Raw genomic sequence first — 18,068 nt, 5'->3', positions numbered from 1 at the left:
TTATGCAAGGCGCTGCGGGTAGATATTTGATCCATAATATCAGTGTGTAAACATACTTAAGCCACCGTAGGGAGTTTACAACTCTTCCTGCTGAGCGAGTTGCATTAATACTCCTACAAAAGGGCAAATTGCGGCTGTAAATTGCTGCCATTGAACACCAGCAGAGGTCTCCGGATGCGGGACAGCGCAAAGTTAGGTCTCAGCTGCGCACCACATGGGGTGTTACCGTGTCAATATGCTGGACGCACATACAGGGCAGTGTTAGGGGAAATAAGAACCAGCTCTTCCTCGTTCAGCGGCTGGATTTGTCTTGGTTCAGATTGGGGCTCCCGCGTCTCAAGAAACTACAGCAGAGGGTTAAACACTGGATTTATTCCGCTCCTATTTCGCCGGTGGGATAGTTTCCTGATCCAACACCTTGATCTGCGCTGATCTGTTTGGAAGATTTATTTATTTATATATTTTTTTATGAATCGCTCCCCCCCCCCTCCCCCCCGTTTTTGCGCTCCGTGAAGCTCAACCTGGACGAGACTAGTCTGTTTGAGAGAAGTTGTCAGGAAAGAGTAAAGAGACGATGTTTTGCCGAAATCAAACGACCAGAGCCACCGTTGCCCGGGGCTCTGCTCTGGAGATGGAGATACGGCGAGGGAAGTTCAGAAAGAGCGATTTCCTGCACACATCATCACAGGTAGAACTTTTTTAAACAGATTTTTTTTGCTCTCTCACACACATCAGACGGTGACTCCGTTTACAGCTTTGTCTGATCGCTCTGGTTCTTTAAAGTAGCTTAATAAACAGAGTGCAGATGTAGGTCTCAGAGTTCATCAGTGTTTCGGTCTGTTTTTTCAACACTTTTCTCATTAAGGCTGTGCTGTTTCATTCTCCAATTGTTTTTTTTTTGTTTTGTTTTGTTGTTTTGATTTAAAGCAGTTATCTCATTGCTTGTTCAAATATTCTTGGTCCCGCTTAAACTTGCAAGAAAATAAACTTGAATGTAGTAGAAAATGTTAGTTTATTTAATTATGAAATTTAAAAAGTTAACTCTCATAATATTGCACAAACAGTGCTATATTTCAAGCTTTTAACTTTTGTAAATCTTTATAAAGCTGGCCAATAGTGACTAAAGATCCAAAATTACTTTGTGGGAAGAGTATTGCATATGCCCAATAAAAATTAAAATGAGTGTTATGCTATGTTCATGTTATGGTCTCAGTCATGGTGAATACCGCTGATTTGGTAGTAGCACATCATCTCCTTCAGGAGTTGATCACAAAATGTATTTTTTTCAAGAAGCATAATAAAGGAAAGTTGAGTGGAAGGAAAAGCTTTGATTACAAAGATGGACATGCAATTGGGATAACTACAGCCCCGAGAGAAAGGTGAAGCGATGTTCGTTCAAGAGTTTCGGGGGGAAACTCACAGGTTGCAAGGTCTGCAGCATTCACAGATATATCCAGGATATGGGCTGCAACTATTGCATTCCTTGGTCCAATGCACTCCTGAATCACAAATGAACTGGACTATTGCTCAGTGGTCCAAAGTACAAGTTTTAGACAAAAGTAAATGTGCAAGTCTTTTGGAAATCTTGGTCCCACCGTCCTAAGGAATAGTGAAAATGCACAGGCTGTAAGTTGTTTAAGCTCTTGTGTGAGGCGTTGCTTCATACAAAAAAAAAAAAACATACAAAAGGAACCATGAATCCAAATATCACAGTTGGACATACTTTTGGAGATACTGCAGTAGGGTACAATTTTCTAAAATCTTGTGAAATATACCAATTTTCCTAGAAGCTGTAGGTACTTTACTTCTGTGGCCACAGGAGTAATAAAATAAATCTTGGCATCAAGATTGCTTCTCCATATATTTGTGACAAAATGGGACTTTATCAGAGTCTCACTGGGTTATTAAATCATCAGACAGTGTTAGGGTGGTTCCTGTGTAAAAAGATATTTTGTGAAATTCTTTCACAAATGAAATAAATATTTTATAGTCAACTGTTGGCAGTATCACAGGAAAGTGGAAGCCATTGGTTAATGCAGCAATTCAATCACAAAGTGGCTGATCGTGTAAAATCACAGAAGTTGAAGAGTGAATACCTCCAGACCATGTTTGGCCTCCAGATTTGCTCAGGAACAAGTAAGTAGAGAGTTTTTAATCATGGATTGGCTAAGCAGTTGCACCTAAGTCTTTCGTCACAAAGTGCAATACAAAGCTTTGGATATAGTGGTGTCAAGTATGTTAAGCTGTTCTCTGGAGAAGCAAATCATGTTTCTTTGTCTCAAAGTTTTAGTAAAAGGGGATTATGGTGTGTGGCTAAGTTCCTGAGTGTGAGCCTGGTCTCTTCAGGACAGGAACACACTTAATACTGCGGCATGCGAAGACATTTTACACACGTTCCCTCTCCAGACTATCTGGGAACAGTTTGTTGATGGCCTCTTCCCACTTTTGTACTGGACTGTACACCATTATACAAAGAAGTCATTAGAATTGTATTTAGGTGCAAGCTAGGTGTGAAGGATTTTGACTGCCCAGCCTTTCTAACATCAGTACTTAACCTTACAAATGCCCTCTTCAAAATGGCTATATTCCCACAAACACACTCCTAACCACTGTGAACAGCCCTCCCAGAAGACTTAAAGCTGTTATTGCTTCAAAGAGTGGACCAATTTGGCCAATAGCAAGTATCTCTGTAGATTTAGAAACATCATACACCCTATTTATACCTTTCATATGGCTGTCCTTGGATGAAAAGTGCTACGTTTACACCATGATTTCCTTATTCCTTTCTGCAAAAAAACCATGTCGGCATCTGCTTCACGTTAGTTGCCGTTTGATAGTGAGCCAGAAGTGACTTCCAGTCTAACCCCTAATTATTTTTACTCACAGTCCAATTTAAATCCCATTGGGGTGGATGGCCCCCCTTTCTCTCGGGAACCCCTTCCTTTTACGTTCTCTTACAATCTCGTGATTGTAATTCTGAGATTGCCTCTTTAGGCTGCAGCTACTGTTGTCTCTTGTTTGAGGAGCTTTTGTAAGTCTTGGGGGAAGTTTTTTCCAGCACTGGGTTACGTGTGGAAGAATAGGGGGACCAAAGAGAGAATAGACTCGGCTGTAAGAGGAGACTCGAGGAATGTTGAAGGTGCAACAGAGTATCGATTCATTCTCTCTCTTTAGATGTGTCTTTTTTTGTTGTTGTTTCATGAAGGTTTAGTCTGTGCTAGCAGACATGTACACCTTCAGGTTATGTTGGTTAGGAGTCACGTCACAGGAAAACGCAGTTAACCTCTGGGAGGTCAGGCACACTTCATGATCTATTGATCTGCTGTCAGAATAGTCTGACCTGTTTGTTTTGAGCTCAGTTCTGTGAAACAAGTCCATCCATGAAGTAAAGTGCGGAATTGTCAGAGGGTAAAGTCATGTGAATGTGTTTAAATCTGAGTGATCAGGGAATAAAAATTTCAGCTTCTTTATTTTTAGTTGATGTCGGCTCGTTGTTTTCTAAGAGCTTATCATTTATCTATGAGAAATAAAACAGCAGTGCATGGGTTATTTAGGGCAATGTCAAAATTTATTACACTCAGAGAAGAACTGGCTGCACATCGAGATGTAAATAACCTTTAGATCTCGCTGTGTTTATAGTCACACTGTATTTGACTTTCTACAAAATCATCTCTCTATTAGTTATTCATGAGGCTGAAGGCTTCCCGTCCTCTTACAACAATCATGTTTCCTTAACTCTGTAAAGTATTCTCTGCTAGCTCTCATATAAGATTAATTTGTGCTCCAGACTTTGTTGCCAATGCTAATGATTCTCTTTCAGAGGCTGGAAGTTTCCTCTTTGCTCTGTGTGTCCGGTCTCTTTCTGAATGCCAGCCTGGAGCCAGTGCATGGCATCTCAATGAACTAGTATGAAAGCACCTTTTTCTCCCACTAAGCCAGGGAAAATCACATTTGAGTGTTTAAGTCAGTGGATAAATGTTTAATGTTCATTTACTTAACGATATGTGTTAAAGAAGATGATGTGTCTGTGTCTACGTAAGGCCAAAGAAGGCCATGATTGTGAATCTCCTAAAATACAAGACATTGGGAATGAATCTGTTTGCTTTGCAGCAGTGATAAAATATCCTGTTGTCACTGCAACAACAAGTTGTCTATGAATTTATTTACATTTCCTGCCACATTAAATGCCATGCATGGAAAAGATGTGTAAACCCCTTTCATTCCCTGAAACATTCAGGATTAAAAATTCATTTTTACAAAACATTGACATTAATAAAATCCCTTTTGGCGCATGGACTGCCACCTGTGCTGTCAAATATTCCAATTACATTTATTTGAAATGGAAGTATTCCGCAAAAATTGTGACAGCTTATTTTCTTAAACGGTGATTACTTCTTGACAATGGTAAATTTTTCTGTGTAAGATCACGCTAGTGTAATATAAGATAAATTTATTCAAAGACTCTATACATCTCTGCCAGGACTGTCCAGTAAATGTTGAGCTGGCACTGTACATGCCCAGATTATACAAAAGGTGGCTTTTCTGCTGCTCTTCTTCAAAAATAATCTAAGCTCCTGAACTGAATCAGTCAAGCTGGGGTACACAACACCAACTTAACGGGTCAAGTGGTCAAAGACTGAAGGATTGGGGGACTAAGCAGAATTTGCTGTTAAACCCATTCCATGGCCTTCATGTTGCCCCTTTTACTGCTCCTCTCATTGCAAACAGAAGACATCTGCTTTTTGCATCCTTTCTCTCAGATGCTTTTTGCATCTGAGAAATGTTTTTTTGCTGGTCTCTAGACCCTCCATCCTCCCTAGTTCTGCTCTTTCAGCTGAAGATGACCAGACATCATGCATTGGGACCTTGGAAATTCACCATTATTATTATTATTATTATTATTATTATTATTATTATTATTATTATTATTATTATTATTGTTGTTGTTGTTGTTGTTGTTGTTATTATTAGGGAGGAATGCCCTCAGTTTTCATGCTTTGTCGGCATGTTGCATTTAATTTAAGGATTCGCTACGCCAGTCCACACACCACTGTGGCTAACTGTGGCTATATAGGGCGAGGAAGTGGTTAGATCCACGTGATGACGCACCCATTCATCCATCCATCCACCCACCCACACTCTAAGCCTTTCAGAGGGAATGGTGAAGCTTGGGAATCTGGCATGTGTGTTGGCTGAAAGCTGTAACAACTCTGGGCTACGTCGAGACTGGATTTGGTGAAGTGCCCTTCTCCACCCCATATGTCTCTGTAGATGTCTGTGTGTAAATGAAAATCTGAATGAGTTTAAACTAAAATAGCAGAAATAACTTTTTTTTTTTAAAGTTTGTTGAAAATATGAAATAGAAATTAAAACTTCCTTAGGAAAAAAAAAGAGAAGGTGTAGATAAAAGATAAGAACCACCTTTAAAATTATCAACACATTTCTTAGTAATAAAGGAAATCCACCATTGTTCCAAGACAAACAACCTGAAAGGATAAAGCAGAGCAACTTTCCTGTACTTCTTCCAGCCTTACTGTTATCTGTTATCTTCCTCACTCCCACAATGCCTGAATGAATCACAGAGACGTCTCAACATAATGAAAATGAACAATCTCTGTAAATGGCTTCTTACACCTACGCGCCTTCATTTTACACTGAAAATAGCTAATTTTGAGTCTTCCTCTCTCTCACATCAACTACTTCCACACCGAAGAGTGTTGTCATTGCGACCTGGGAGGGGTTGCTGTTTCTATTTTTTGATGTTCCCATCTGTTCTGTACCACATTTAATCCTGTTCAGGATTGCAGTAAGGGGCTCCAGCAATAACTGGTGATGTACGAGGTAAAGCCTGGACAGATTTATTGCCAACTCATGAAAAACCAATGTAAGATTCATCAGTTAAACTGTTAATCCCCTTGGCTAAATTCTCTAAGAATATTTTTTTCTACTTCAAACTTATAATTTGGTGTCATGTTGACACCAATATTCACAATTTGGGCAATCCCTGTTAAGTATGGTTTATGGTTTGGAGCCTTAAGCAGTTTCATGCTAAGCAGGCTCTCAGTGTGGCTTCTGCTGGTGTTTATTGTGGCTCGTGAAGCACCGATTTACTAAACTGGCTTACGTAAGCATGTGTCGGTCTCCCTGCGTGCAAAATAAAGAGAGGTCACACAGATGTCACCGCATCAAGTCTTGAACTCACTACTTATTTGCTTACAGGGAAATAGTGAACGATTCCTAGGCTTCAGAGTCTAAGCAAATCTGTGAACCAAGAAAGTAGTGGTCTGTTACTGCAGTGTAGCCCAAAACCAAACAACAAACTAAAGCATAAAATGCTAAGAAAAAAAACAAAACAAACAACAACAAAAAAACAAGGTTCAGAGGCCCAAGGGTCCTGAGGAGTGGATGCACTCTGCTTTATTGATTTCTTGAACAACTGCAGTGCCAAGATTGGCCTGCATATATTTGTCTGTCTGTGCGCGCCCCTGAGGGCTTTCTGCCGTGTTGAACACTGCGGGGGTACTGAGGAGATGCTAGGGAATATTTACCCCTCCTCGGACCCTTATTCTCAAACAAAGCCGGGCCCGCTGGAGGTTTCTGCTTGGAGGCTCTCCTGGTATGCCGACGGATATTTTAGCTAGTAAATGTTTAACTATTCTTATTACCAAGACTTTGTGTATACATCAGGGTAAAGCATTGTTCCTAGACAGCTTCAGAATGAAAAATGGTTTAATCAGTTTCTTCAAGCCAAAAGCAAAAGCTAAGTAAGTTCTTGTTACTTCTCTCCAGGTAATGACTGGACTGTTTGCTTGGCGAGTAGAGTAATGCAGAAAGCAGAACTTTGTTTCAATATTATATTTAATTTACCTCTTTTTTTTTTACCCTCCCAGCACTGAAGTCTCTTAGTGTTTACAGTGCTTTTCATAAACTATTCACAATCCCTAAACTTTTTCTGTTTTTTGTGACAATTTTGAGACAATGCAACTACAAAATTTAATGTTTTTTTGTTTGGATTTAATGTGAGTGTCAGTCAATCAATGTGCGTTACATAATAAAAAACAAAAACTTATAAAGACAACACCATACAGTCAAGAATTAATCAGACATTATATTTTTATGAGTGCCATCACCAAAATCATTCAAATCTAATATGTTGGTCAATGTTTCCTTTATTATGGTTCAAAGGCAATTCAAAAGAGTTGAGTTTTTAGTCTTGATTTAAAGGAACTCAGTGTTTCGGCTGTTTTGCAGTTTTCTGAAAGTTTGTTCCAGATTTGTGAAGCTGAATGCTGCCTCTTCATGTTTGATTCTGGTTCTTGAAGAAGCAAAGCAGACCAACTTTTACTAATGTGATTCGTTTTGGAAAGTTTCTTATTTTAAATGTTATTTTCGACGTATTAACTCCAAGCTCTTTGCCTCTTTCAGGGTTAAAATGTGTGTATTTTCACAGCGACCTAAAAATAGAAACAGCTGATAGTCATCCTGTGCAGCAGATGATGTTGAAGCTCAAAAGCTCCAAAGGTTCATTTCCTTTTCCAAGCGACACACATGAAACACAGATACAGGATGTCCTCTGACCCTTGACTAGTCTGCAGCACAGACTCAAGGACACTACTCTCCTCTCAGCCTTATCTTATCTGATCCCTATTGACCGAACAAGCCAGACAAGCCATTTAATGCTCAACTGGAAAAGATGGTAAACACTTTAAATGTAACAAAAATACATCCGTTTTTTGTGTGTTTTTCTTTTTAAATGTGGCTGGTCTATTCTAATATCACTCAGCCAGCTATTCCCAGGTCCCTGCTGCTGTAAATGGAAACGTCTTCAGTGTGTGTGTGTGTGTGTGTGTGTGTGTGTGTGTGTGTGTGTGTGTGTGTGTGTGTGGTGGAATGTGGTTTGTGTCTCTGCGGGGCAACCAGTGTCAGGACGCCGTTTAACAGCTGAGGGTCAGCTGCTTATGTTACAAGTAAACCCCACCCAGCCACACATCCACGCTCATTTTAACGACAGCGCTTCTCTCTGAACAAGGCGTGAACATAAATAGCAGACACAGGAAGTGAGTCACGCCCAGTGTTGCTATTTAGTTCGCACACGTCTGCTTCTTCATGTGCGTCTCCGAGCCTGCCCTCTCTCTTACCGTGAAGAGTTATGAATGAAGGCTGGTGTTTAGCTTAGTTAGTCATTCACGGTAGCTGAAGTTTGTTAGTCTGTGATTCCCAGAACCACCTTTCATTGTGACTAAGCAGCCGTGTCTCATTGAGCAGGGTCCATTGCGTATTGCCTGACACAGATGGGCTTTGTTCGCCCAGCATGCACTATCTTGTTCGAAGCCACCACTGCCAGTGACTCGTTTAGCAGACAGAGAAATGGATCGAGAAGGCTTAATCCCTCCACACAGTCCCACTCCCACAGATGTGAGAACTTCTACAATGCATCATAAAATGAGACAGTCAAGATTAAAAGATTAATCTTGACTGGATTAATCTTTTAAATCTGAGTCGGCCAGAACATTCCAAGTTTACTGGAAACTTCACACAAAATCACTTTTTGCTGTAGTTACAGCTAAGTAGGTCCGTGCTTCATTTTCAAATCTTTCCACAGACTCGCAACTGGAATAGTGTCTGGACTTTGACTGAGCCGTTCTAACACTTAAAGATGTTTTAATCTACACCATCCATTGCACAGTGCTGTGAAAAAAACATTTTGGGACCCTTGCAGTTTTATATGCTTATTTATTTTTGCTTTTTTTGTGTTTTTTTGTCACAGTAAAAGGTTCCAGATCATCAACAAAAATGTTACCATCAGACAACAATTACCAGGGTAAACACAAAATGCAGTTGGAAAGGTTAATAAGTTTTTGATTCTTTAACAAGAAGGAGACTGGATAAAAAATGGCATCCATGAGACGGTTCAAGGAGGAAAACCACCACTGACCTGATGAGAGAAGTCTCTTGTCTCCTGTGGAATCGCCACAGTATGATGTTGCCACCACTGTTTTTTAACATGGGAGTGCGTTTTAATGTGATGTCACTTTTGAAGGTAATTGCACCGGGTTTTATTCAATTGTCTCTATGCAAAGGCAGCTGAATATAAGCCTTAGCAACTTTTTTTTTTTTTTTTTAGAATGATTTAGCTTTTGGAATCTGCTCCTCTACCCTGAAATAACTTCTATTTAAATTATACATTCAAAGATTTCTTTGCAAGCCTGTGGCATGTATTGCATTAGTTCTGATACTGTTTATCTGCCCGTAAGAACTGAATCTTTCATCCCAAAGACCCTGCCTCCCTAAGAGCCAAATTATACCTGCCATTTCATTACGTTCATCCTCAGGTCCCCTGATGAAGCATGAAAATGGGTCCTTTTGTCATGTGTTTCAGTACCAACCTACTTTTCTGATCCAGATTGTCTTTCTCCTCTCCAAAGACACACAGAAAACGCTACCAATACTTGAATTGGTCTTTTTCATTGGTTATTTCTGTTTACCGGTAACATAAGACCCTGTAAACAAGAACTTCACTGTCTCATGCCAAAGGTATCTTCTTCCTGTCACCACAATACTTCTCTGTTAAGCATAAACAAAAGGCTCACACATAGAACCAGATTCCTCTGTAGGGTCTCCAGTACAGTGCTGGACAATTGCTGTCAATGCCTTTGTCAAATTTTTCTTTCTCAGTTTTTTTTTTTTTTGTACAGGAGGAAATCAGTTTTAATCGACACCAGTTTGTATGTTCTTAGGTAAACGTGTAACCTCCCCAAGGACAAGTCATTGACCTTCGGATTATTCATGCATTTAGGCAGAAAAATAAAGGGCAGATCTATTTCAGCCCCCTGTTCTTCACCTTTTCTTGTCTCCTGTTTTTGTGGCTCTCATTTTTCATTTTCCTGCACACAAAGGGGCTCTTTATCCCTTACTCTGTACATCATATCGCCAACCGACTCTACCCTGAGAGCAGATGGAATCAGGGCCTCTCTTTCATAAAGAGGAATGTGCAGTGAAAGGAATCGATACAATGAAATGTTTAAAGGTGCTTGTATGGGTGAGTGGTGTGAGAGGTGTGCAAAGTCCGTTCCCGCATTGATCTGAGGTATTGTTTTTGGTCTGGGCAATCTCACTAAGGACATAAAACGACTGCCAATATAATCTGGCAGTTCTTCTAAGTAGTTTAGTGTCTCGAATGGTCGTGTTTTGCTGTGTGTCCTGAATGCAGTAAGGAGGTGGCGAAGGGGGCACAAGTGCCAATGATGTTGTCTGTGTTGTTGATGCAGAACAGGTGTTTGACTTTATGGGACCAGATGGGTCCATTATGCATGTTCCCCCTGTTCCCTGCATGCCGCACAGTATACGCGTCCCCGCCAGCATGTCCATGTTTAAATGTGTTTGTTTGCTGAGCCGGGCGTAGCAGACGGTGGGATGTCAGATCTGGTTCTGTCTTTGTGTTGGTCCTGCTGCCTCAGCGGTAATCTCCGTTGGTTCTCTGCTACTTTTCTGTTTTTGTCCTTACCTGAAGGCACGGGGAACTTGCTCTGTGTTCGCCATAATGGGGATTAGGAAACGTTATCATTCCCACTATTGATGTAGATGGTGTTGTGTGGATAAATGAGTGACGATTAAAACGGTGCGTAGCTGGGAACAACTTAGGAAATGATGTCATTTTGGCAAGAAAATCCATACCTGATTAAATCAGACTGAATGGGAAGAAGGAACAATTTCAACACAATAAATTTTTTTTTTTTTTTTTTTTTTTTTTTTTTTTGTCTTCTCAGTTCTGTTTGCAACTTTTGACCGGCTCCGTCTACTTGCAACAAAATGTTCATTGGTTCTATGAGATTGAAAATACCAAGAGTGCTGCTGCATCCCTTTGGAAGGCTATATAAATTATAACTTTTCAGAGTCAGTGATATTTTTCTTTCAGGTAATTTTGCTTGAGCAAAAGAACTTGGTTAAAAATTATACACACTTGGGGTGCTGTGGTGGTGCAGGGGTGAAGCACAACCCATTTATTGAGGGCTTGTCCTCATGCCAGTGGTCATGGGCTCAATTCCCAGCCTGGCAACATTTGCCACATGTCTTCCCTCTCTTTCATAACCCTCCTTCCTGTCAAACTACTTTCAAATAAAGGCCATTAGAGCCAACAAAACATTTTAAAAAATTATATACATCCGAGAATAGAGTGTTGATGTCCTTAGACCACACCCTCCCTTATTATATAAATACACATTACCTCATATGCTTAAATCCAATAATCAGCTGGGAGTTGGAGAATATGCAGAGAAATGATGATATGGTCAAAATAATTACCTGTTAATTTGGTCGAGGCTAATCCTTAGTCCCATGTGGTACAAAGTCATAGAAAACTAAAAGATAAATTAGAGCCGTGATATCACATTTAACATTAAGACATAAACCAACATTTTCACACTTTATTGAAATTTACACTTTAATGAGAAATTAATTTGGCATGAAACTGAAACTTGATCTCAAAACTGTTTGTCATTTTTCCATTTAAAATTCTTAACTTCATGTTCCTTAGACGTATTGTTGAAAAGATACCCTCAAAATGTTCTTCTCACATGCTCTTCCTGACAAAAATAAAGAAAAAAAGTTTGCTTTTATTCGTCCCTGTCAGGTTGAATTATAGTTTCCTGGGAGTCCTCTCCACGGTTGTTTAAATTTCATATATGGATGATGCAGATGCTGGCATTCCTGTTTAGATTTTTACATGTTTGGAGGGTTACTGCAGAGTGCACTCCCATGATGCAAGTTCAGATAGAAATGTGGAATAGAGTGTACCATACCATACCATACCAACTTTATTTATAAAGCACTTTAAAACAACCACAGCTGATACAAAGTGCTGTACATTAAAACACAACATAACAATAAAAAAAATAAAAACTCTTACAGTTTAAAAACAAACAAACATACAATTTAAAACTAGATCCTGCTGGAGTTGAAAGCCAAGTAAAATAGATGGGTTTTAAGACGAGCTTTAAAAGTGGACAGTGAAGGGGCCTCTCTGACCTGCAAAGGCAAGTCGTTCCATAACTTGGGGCCCATGATAGATAGTGTGGCAGAAATTGCAAATAACTCTTGTGTGAATTAATTTCTTTAGACCATTATTTTTCTCTGTTGAATATGCTGGTGAAGCTCACCTTTTGCATGCCTGTTTTAGCTGGGAATAATTAGTGACATAGAAAAACATTAACATTCTCTCCATGAGTGTGTTCTGATTGTAAATGTTGACTTTATTACACATGTCCGTACTGTGATATTAATGAAAATAGTCGTCTTTGTCTTCTGATGTGGACACTGCCAGCCTGCAGAGGGCGCCATTGCTCCATAACATTTTCAGCATCGCTGTAAGTGACCTTTCTCTGGCATTGCTCACCTCCCTGAACACGTTTTGACATTGCTTTATACCCCTCACGCCTTACAGTCATTAATAGTCATTTCAAGAGATCATTCACACTGTTAAGTGTAAATGAATAGCCTCTGCGCACCTGTCCTCTTACAGTCACACGCTATGTCTGTGATATTGCAGCGCCTGTGCCTCTGAGGGCAGAAATCAATGGAGATGAATCTCCTAATGAGCAAGTTTCTCTTCCACTGAAGTGTCCGCTCTCTCAGAGGGATGAGTTTCTGCAGACTTTGGTAAAAGGCTGAGGTAGCGTTCCTGAAAGTCAGCAATGATTCTGGGAAGCAAGCAAACTGCTGAACTGTCTCCAAGGGTGAAAATGTGTGTGTGTGTGTGTGTGCGTGTGTACCTGTGTGTCTGCGTTCCCTTTAGGGGATGATGCTGATGTGGAATCATCTATATATTTTTGCTCCAGTCAATGATAAGATTGAGTCTACTCCTCAATGACTTTGACGCACTCATCCCTTCTTTTCAGCGGAAGAAAAATATCTGCCAAGTGATTTACGATCAGTCCTCTGACTTTTCTTCTACAAGCTGCTCAGGCTTTGATGATTAAGTCTTGGATGCATCAGTGTCTCGTTTCACAAATCTTACAGTAGAACTTGACCCAGACTGGTTGAAACTGATCCACCTAATAACAAGCCAGACTGCTGACGAGAGTTACTGTGTCGTTACATTGTCTCCAGGCTTGAGCTATGACTTTGCAGCTGTCGGTGTGCGTGTTTTTCATCTTGTAAACTGAAAATTGACCTTCTGGTGGGGAGGAGACGGGGGCGGTTACTCATTGAAAACGTTCAGTTTCACAACTGAGGCTAATGTCATTAAAGTGAACAGATGTCACCCAGAGTGAGTCACAGTAAATCTAATGTAATCAACTTCTTGCATTTTTTTCTCAATTTTTTCAAATCTCTTAACTCCATTTTTTTATTTTTTTATTTTACTTAAGGAATACTTTAAAATGCTGTTCTGTGTCTGTGTAGCTCTGTAACGCTGTCCAAGCATGGCGTGTTCAATGAAGCCAATCTAATTGCTTTAATTACTGACCAAATTGCTGAACATAAAATATACACGTAAAAGTATCCATAAGAATGTCAGTCATAAATATAAGGAAAACAATACAATCATAATAGGACAAAGAGTTAATATCTGAATGGAACCAACGTGAATCTTAGGAACAGATTTTAGAGTGGCTAGCTAGTTGCTAGCTTACAAAAAATGGATTTTACTAGTCCACTGAGTACTTCATCTAAAGTAAGTGTCCTCTCTAAAACCAACCTTTTATATGTATTTCATACTGTGTCTCAGGAAGACCAAAACAAAATGTTTTTTTTTTTCTCAGCTAATTATGATCTAAACCCATCCAAGTTGTGTTTAACAAGAATGGTACCAAGTTTCAGCAGATGGAAAAAAGAATTAGAGACCCAAATAGCAAGCCCTGAGGTAACCCACATGTCTCTGTAACAGAAAAGGATCTGAGATTTTTTAGACCTCTCACTGGCTGTTTTTTTATATTGCTGTCCCTTTTTCCAATCTTATGTGTGAAAGAGCAAAAATACTCAGAGAAACTCTTTTGTTTGGTCTTGCCTTTCATTTACCAACTTTGCTCTATGAGAGACAACAGGGAGAACTTGGTGGGGCATAATCACAAACTTCATCAGCTGCATCTTTCTACTTTTGAGGCAGTTTTGCCACAACCCCTTGCCGTTGGAGTTGCTGTGAGCGTGTTATGTCTATTTATGTCTAAAATGTGTGTTTATGATGCAAATATAGCTTTGCGTTTCTGTGTGTCTGTGTGTGTTTTAAATGAGTAGGAGGTGCGTTGGGTTTAGTTTTCACATGACAGTCAGACGTCTTTGTTGTGGTTTTGGGTCTGGCTCCCTGAAGCCCTGGTGTGTTTCCCTACCCTTTTCTGCTGCCACACACAGCAGGGAACTGAAGACAGCTTTTATCCTCTCGTACAGAAACCTTCATAACCTTCACAATAAAAGGTTTTTTAATGTATTGTAAGATAATGAGGGCTGGTGACGTGGAAGCTGCCTTTTGGTTTGTGACAAAAACTCGTTAGCCAACATTTTTCACTTTCCTTTGTGCCATTTCAGATTACGAGTTTTGATTAAGCCAACATTCAGCTGTACCAAATTGACCACTAAAAAGGCCTTTTTTTATGGTCATGTTTATAAAGGATTCTTTTTTTGTTGTTGTTTTGCGTAGTTCTAAAGTTAAGTTAGCAGCTTCTTCATTTGGAGAAAAATAAATATGTTTTGTTTGGAGTTATGGTATTGTGTTATTACAAAAGTTGAAATCCAAAAGCATAACCTGTCCCCCGGAAAATAAACTTAATGTTTTAGACCATGATCATTTTGATTTCAAAATCATGAATTTCCTCAAATGATCGGTTGCCACAAGTAATTAGATTTTATACAAATAAAAACTGATTTGATTTGACTGATAAAATAATACTTAAGCGCACAACTTGTTATCTTGAAGTTCTATTTCTATGAAGTAATGGAGTTGTGTTAAGGCTTTGACAAAATTCACTCCTAATTTCTTGGGTGACACAGACTGATGATCTTTTAAAATCTTTTTCATTTGTTATCAGCTTGACACAAATTGGAACCGCTGACTGACGTGTTGTTACAAAGGCTCGTTTACCCCGGCTGATTTTTCCTGCTGTTCTCTTGAAGTGATTTTTTTTTTTTTTTTTGTCATAATTTCAATTGTTTTAACTTCTTAATTTTCTTAATGGACTCATTTAGCAACTTGTTTATTGTGGCCCTTTTTATTTTGTTGAATATGTTTAAACTGTTTTGATTTTCATCGACGGTCTTTCTTTCCTCCCTCTTAATCAGTCTATAATGTTGTTCTAAATGAGAATTAACTGTCTTTAAACTAAAAGCTTTCTCCTCTCCTTTCTTGCACTAAAAATACTACAAATAACCACCTTCCTTCTGAAACGCTCCCTGAGCTCTGAGTGCACTTCGCTTCCTCCAGCTGATTAGGTGCATGCAGGGGGAAGTTATCCATATTCCTCCACACATCCGTTCAGAAACAACAAAGCTCCGGGCATTGTCTCGAAAGCAGCACAGCCCTTTGGGAGCTTATTATGCAAGGGTCAGCTTGTGAAATTTGTAATCGATGTCTTTTCTCACGAATGTTCTTTCCTGGTCGAACTCTTTTTTTCTTATTTGATCGAAAAGGATTTGGATTGCTCTGACAACATTCTCACAGCAGCTGACTATCACAGCTGGCTCTTCCACAGTCACATGTTGCTAATCCAACCATCATCCCATCAATGGCTTGTGATCATCTAACAAGGCAGAAAACCCAGTGAAGCTGAAAGGTGTTAGGTCTTTCCACTGCTAATCCTAGTAGTACCGTTTTTTTTTTTTTACTTCACCCTCTCTGGCTCTGGGCCAAGAACCAGCAGAACTGTTTGAGTCAGCTGCCTGTCTGCAGGACCCGTCATTGAGATAATAGCTATTTTCTTCTGGTTTTGTTCAGCTTGTGGGCTTTTGTCCTGTTAGTCTTTGTATTTATACTGGAAGGGGATTTACATGCAGCAGTTTTATGGTTCAAGATGCTTCTGGTGGGGTGATGGAAAGCCTTAAGAAGAATACAGTGGGATTATCAGTCTTAGTTGACGCTTGCTTCCAACGTGTATTGTGGTCTGATCTTTAAAGATATTATCCAGCGGTGTATTTTTTTCCCCGCAGCAAATGAACAATGGCAATAAAATCTAAGCTGTGTAGAAGTAGGGATTTTCAATGCAGGATTTTTACAGAAATCAGGGGATTTTACAGAAAGCACATTAAATGATGTTGATATTTGGGTCGATGACATCACAAGAGGCAAATATTTGATCTGAGCTGTTAGAATTAGGAAGTACTATGGAAAACGAGCTTCTTTTGACATATTTCAACATAGATTCTGAAGCATTAGAGTTGTGAGGTGTTCAACTTCACATTTAACTTGATTCTTCCCCAAGTCATGATGGTCCCAACAGTGGATGGTGAAGCTAAATCAAACGATGACAGTGAGAGTCATCAGAACTTTAAATGATTCAAATCTGTATGCATGTAAAAAAAAGGGGTTGGGGGGACATAGAAAAATATAAATGGATGTACTCAAAGTAACACTGATTGGTTGCATTTGACTGTGGGTTACCATGTAATATTGTTCAGTAGGTGACAAACAGTAATTCAAGTGAGTTTCATTTATTTCCACTGAAGAGTCTAGCTAATAGCTTGGAAAATTTGCTTTGCCTCATCCTTTAAAAGTTTCAATGTTTTAACTTTCATTAAGCTTCGTCTGAGATTTTAAGCTTTTCTCCCAGTTCAGCAGAAGTTCTGACAAAGACACAGCATGCAGCACATGGCGGACACACAAATTCCAGCATGTTTTCTGAACCACTTTGACTTTCGCTGTGCAGGTCCATGTGATACATTTCTTGCTCTACCCCGGGAACAGTAAATCTCAGTCCTCTCTCCAGCTGTTGCTGCCTGCGACAGCTTAGCTGGTTGATCATAAAACCTGCAGGGAAGAGGTGTTTTTGTTGGGGAAATGATCCAGCTGCTTGCCTCTTTGTCCCCTTGGGTTTCCTCCTGTGAGGTGAAAAGCCTCTCAGAGCCTCTTTGTTTCCAATGTTTGCATTTGTAAAAGGTTTGCAGCACACGTTCTAGGGGTGACGGAAAGGCAAATATGGGGGAATTTGTGTGTTTGAGCAAAAAGAATGGTTGGGGTAAAGTAAAAGTGTTGTCCAATGCATGTTTGGGCTTGCGACGCATTTAATTTAACTTGGAAGTCAGGCCTCGTAATAGGGGATGCCATCACACCTGAGTCATGTTGCTGTTGCGAGTTAGAAAATGAATTGTTGGAATGATAACTATACTACATGAAATACCAATGTAACATTTTGTGCTTTTAAAACACTGAGGAAACATGTTCAGCATCGAGAACTGAGGTTTCACAGTACGATCTGTGCCCCCAAGTTTATCAATCCTAGCTGTCCGATGTGCTGAGAGTTTATAACTGTAACTTTTACAGGTTTTTATATGTAAAACAGCCACAATGGACACAAATATTTTCGATTTTGGAATTCCGATTTCCAACAAAAGTAAACAAAAATGTCCATCTACATATTGGCAATGTGGCATTTTGCCCAGGGCGGCACTATGTCTAGTCCTGTTTCAATAAGTAGAGAATGGGTTGCAGCCTAAATTACGACAAATGCAGAAACTTCAAAGTGTTAATAGGTCACTAAATTATTCATCATTTATTACAGACACTTTAAAACTCAGCATGGTTTGTGATCTTTGAACAAAAAGAGAGTTGCATTCCCTTCGCCTTTGGGTCCTAAAATACACCTCACTAAATGGTTCTGGAATGAGTGCAATTGTTATAAATCTGACTCCGTGGCCAATGGCCCGCAACGTGACGCTTGTTTCCTGTGGAGGGGTCGGTTTGTGGTCTGCGCAGTTTGTCCAGGGGACGCACACTTCTCACACACAACAGCTGGAGAACAGAAGACGGATGTTGTATTTTCTGTGCTCCTGATATGCTTTTTCTTGTGCCCAAGAAAATCACTCCCCCCCCCCCCCCCTTCTAAGAGTCCCCTCTCTTTTTTTTGGGAGATTGTTGTAAGATAACCGCA

General features: G+C 39.7%; 1 protein-coding gene across 1 annotated transcript in view; it reads left to right on the top strand.

The window, feature by feature from the left end:
- The first annotated feature begins 261 nt into the window (after positions 1–261).
- Positions 262–18,068, top strand: part of rtkna (rhotekin a) — a 69,816-nt gene continuing 52,009 nt past the window's right edge. Inside the window, exon 1 of the mRNA XM_015024781.1 lies at positions 262–688. Within this exon, the coding sequence (XP_014880267.1) occupies positions 575–688 (114 nt within the window). The 5' untranslated portion in view covers positions 262–574. The remainder of the gene's footprint in view (positions 689–18,068) is intronic.

This window comes from Poecilia latipinna, unplaced genomic scaffold (assembly GCF_001443285.1).
Source record: "Poecilia latipinna isolate Pla-1442-1.1 unplaced genomic scaffold, P_latipinna-1.0 Scaffold94, whole genome shotgun sequence".
NCBI classification, from domain to species: Eukaryota; Metazoa; Chordata; class Actinopteri; order Cyprinodontiformes; family Poeciliidae; genus Poecilia; species Poecilia latipinna.
The sequence above is the reverse complement of the archived record's forward strand: the minus strand, read 5'-3'. Positions and strand labels throughout refer to the sequence as shown.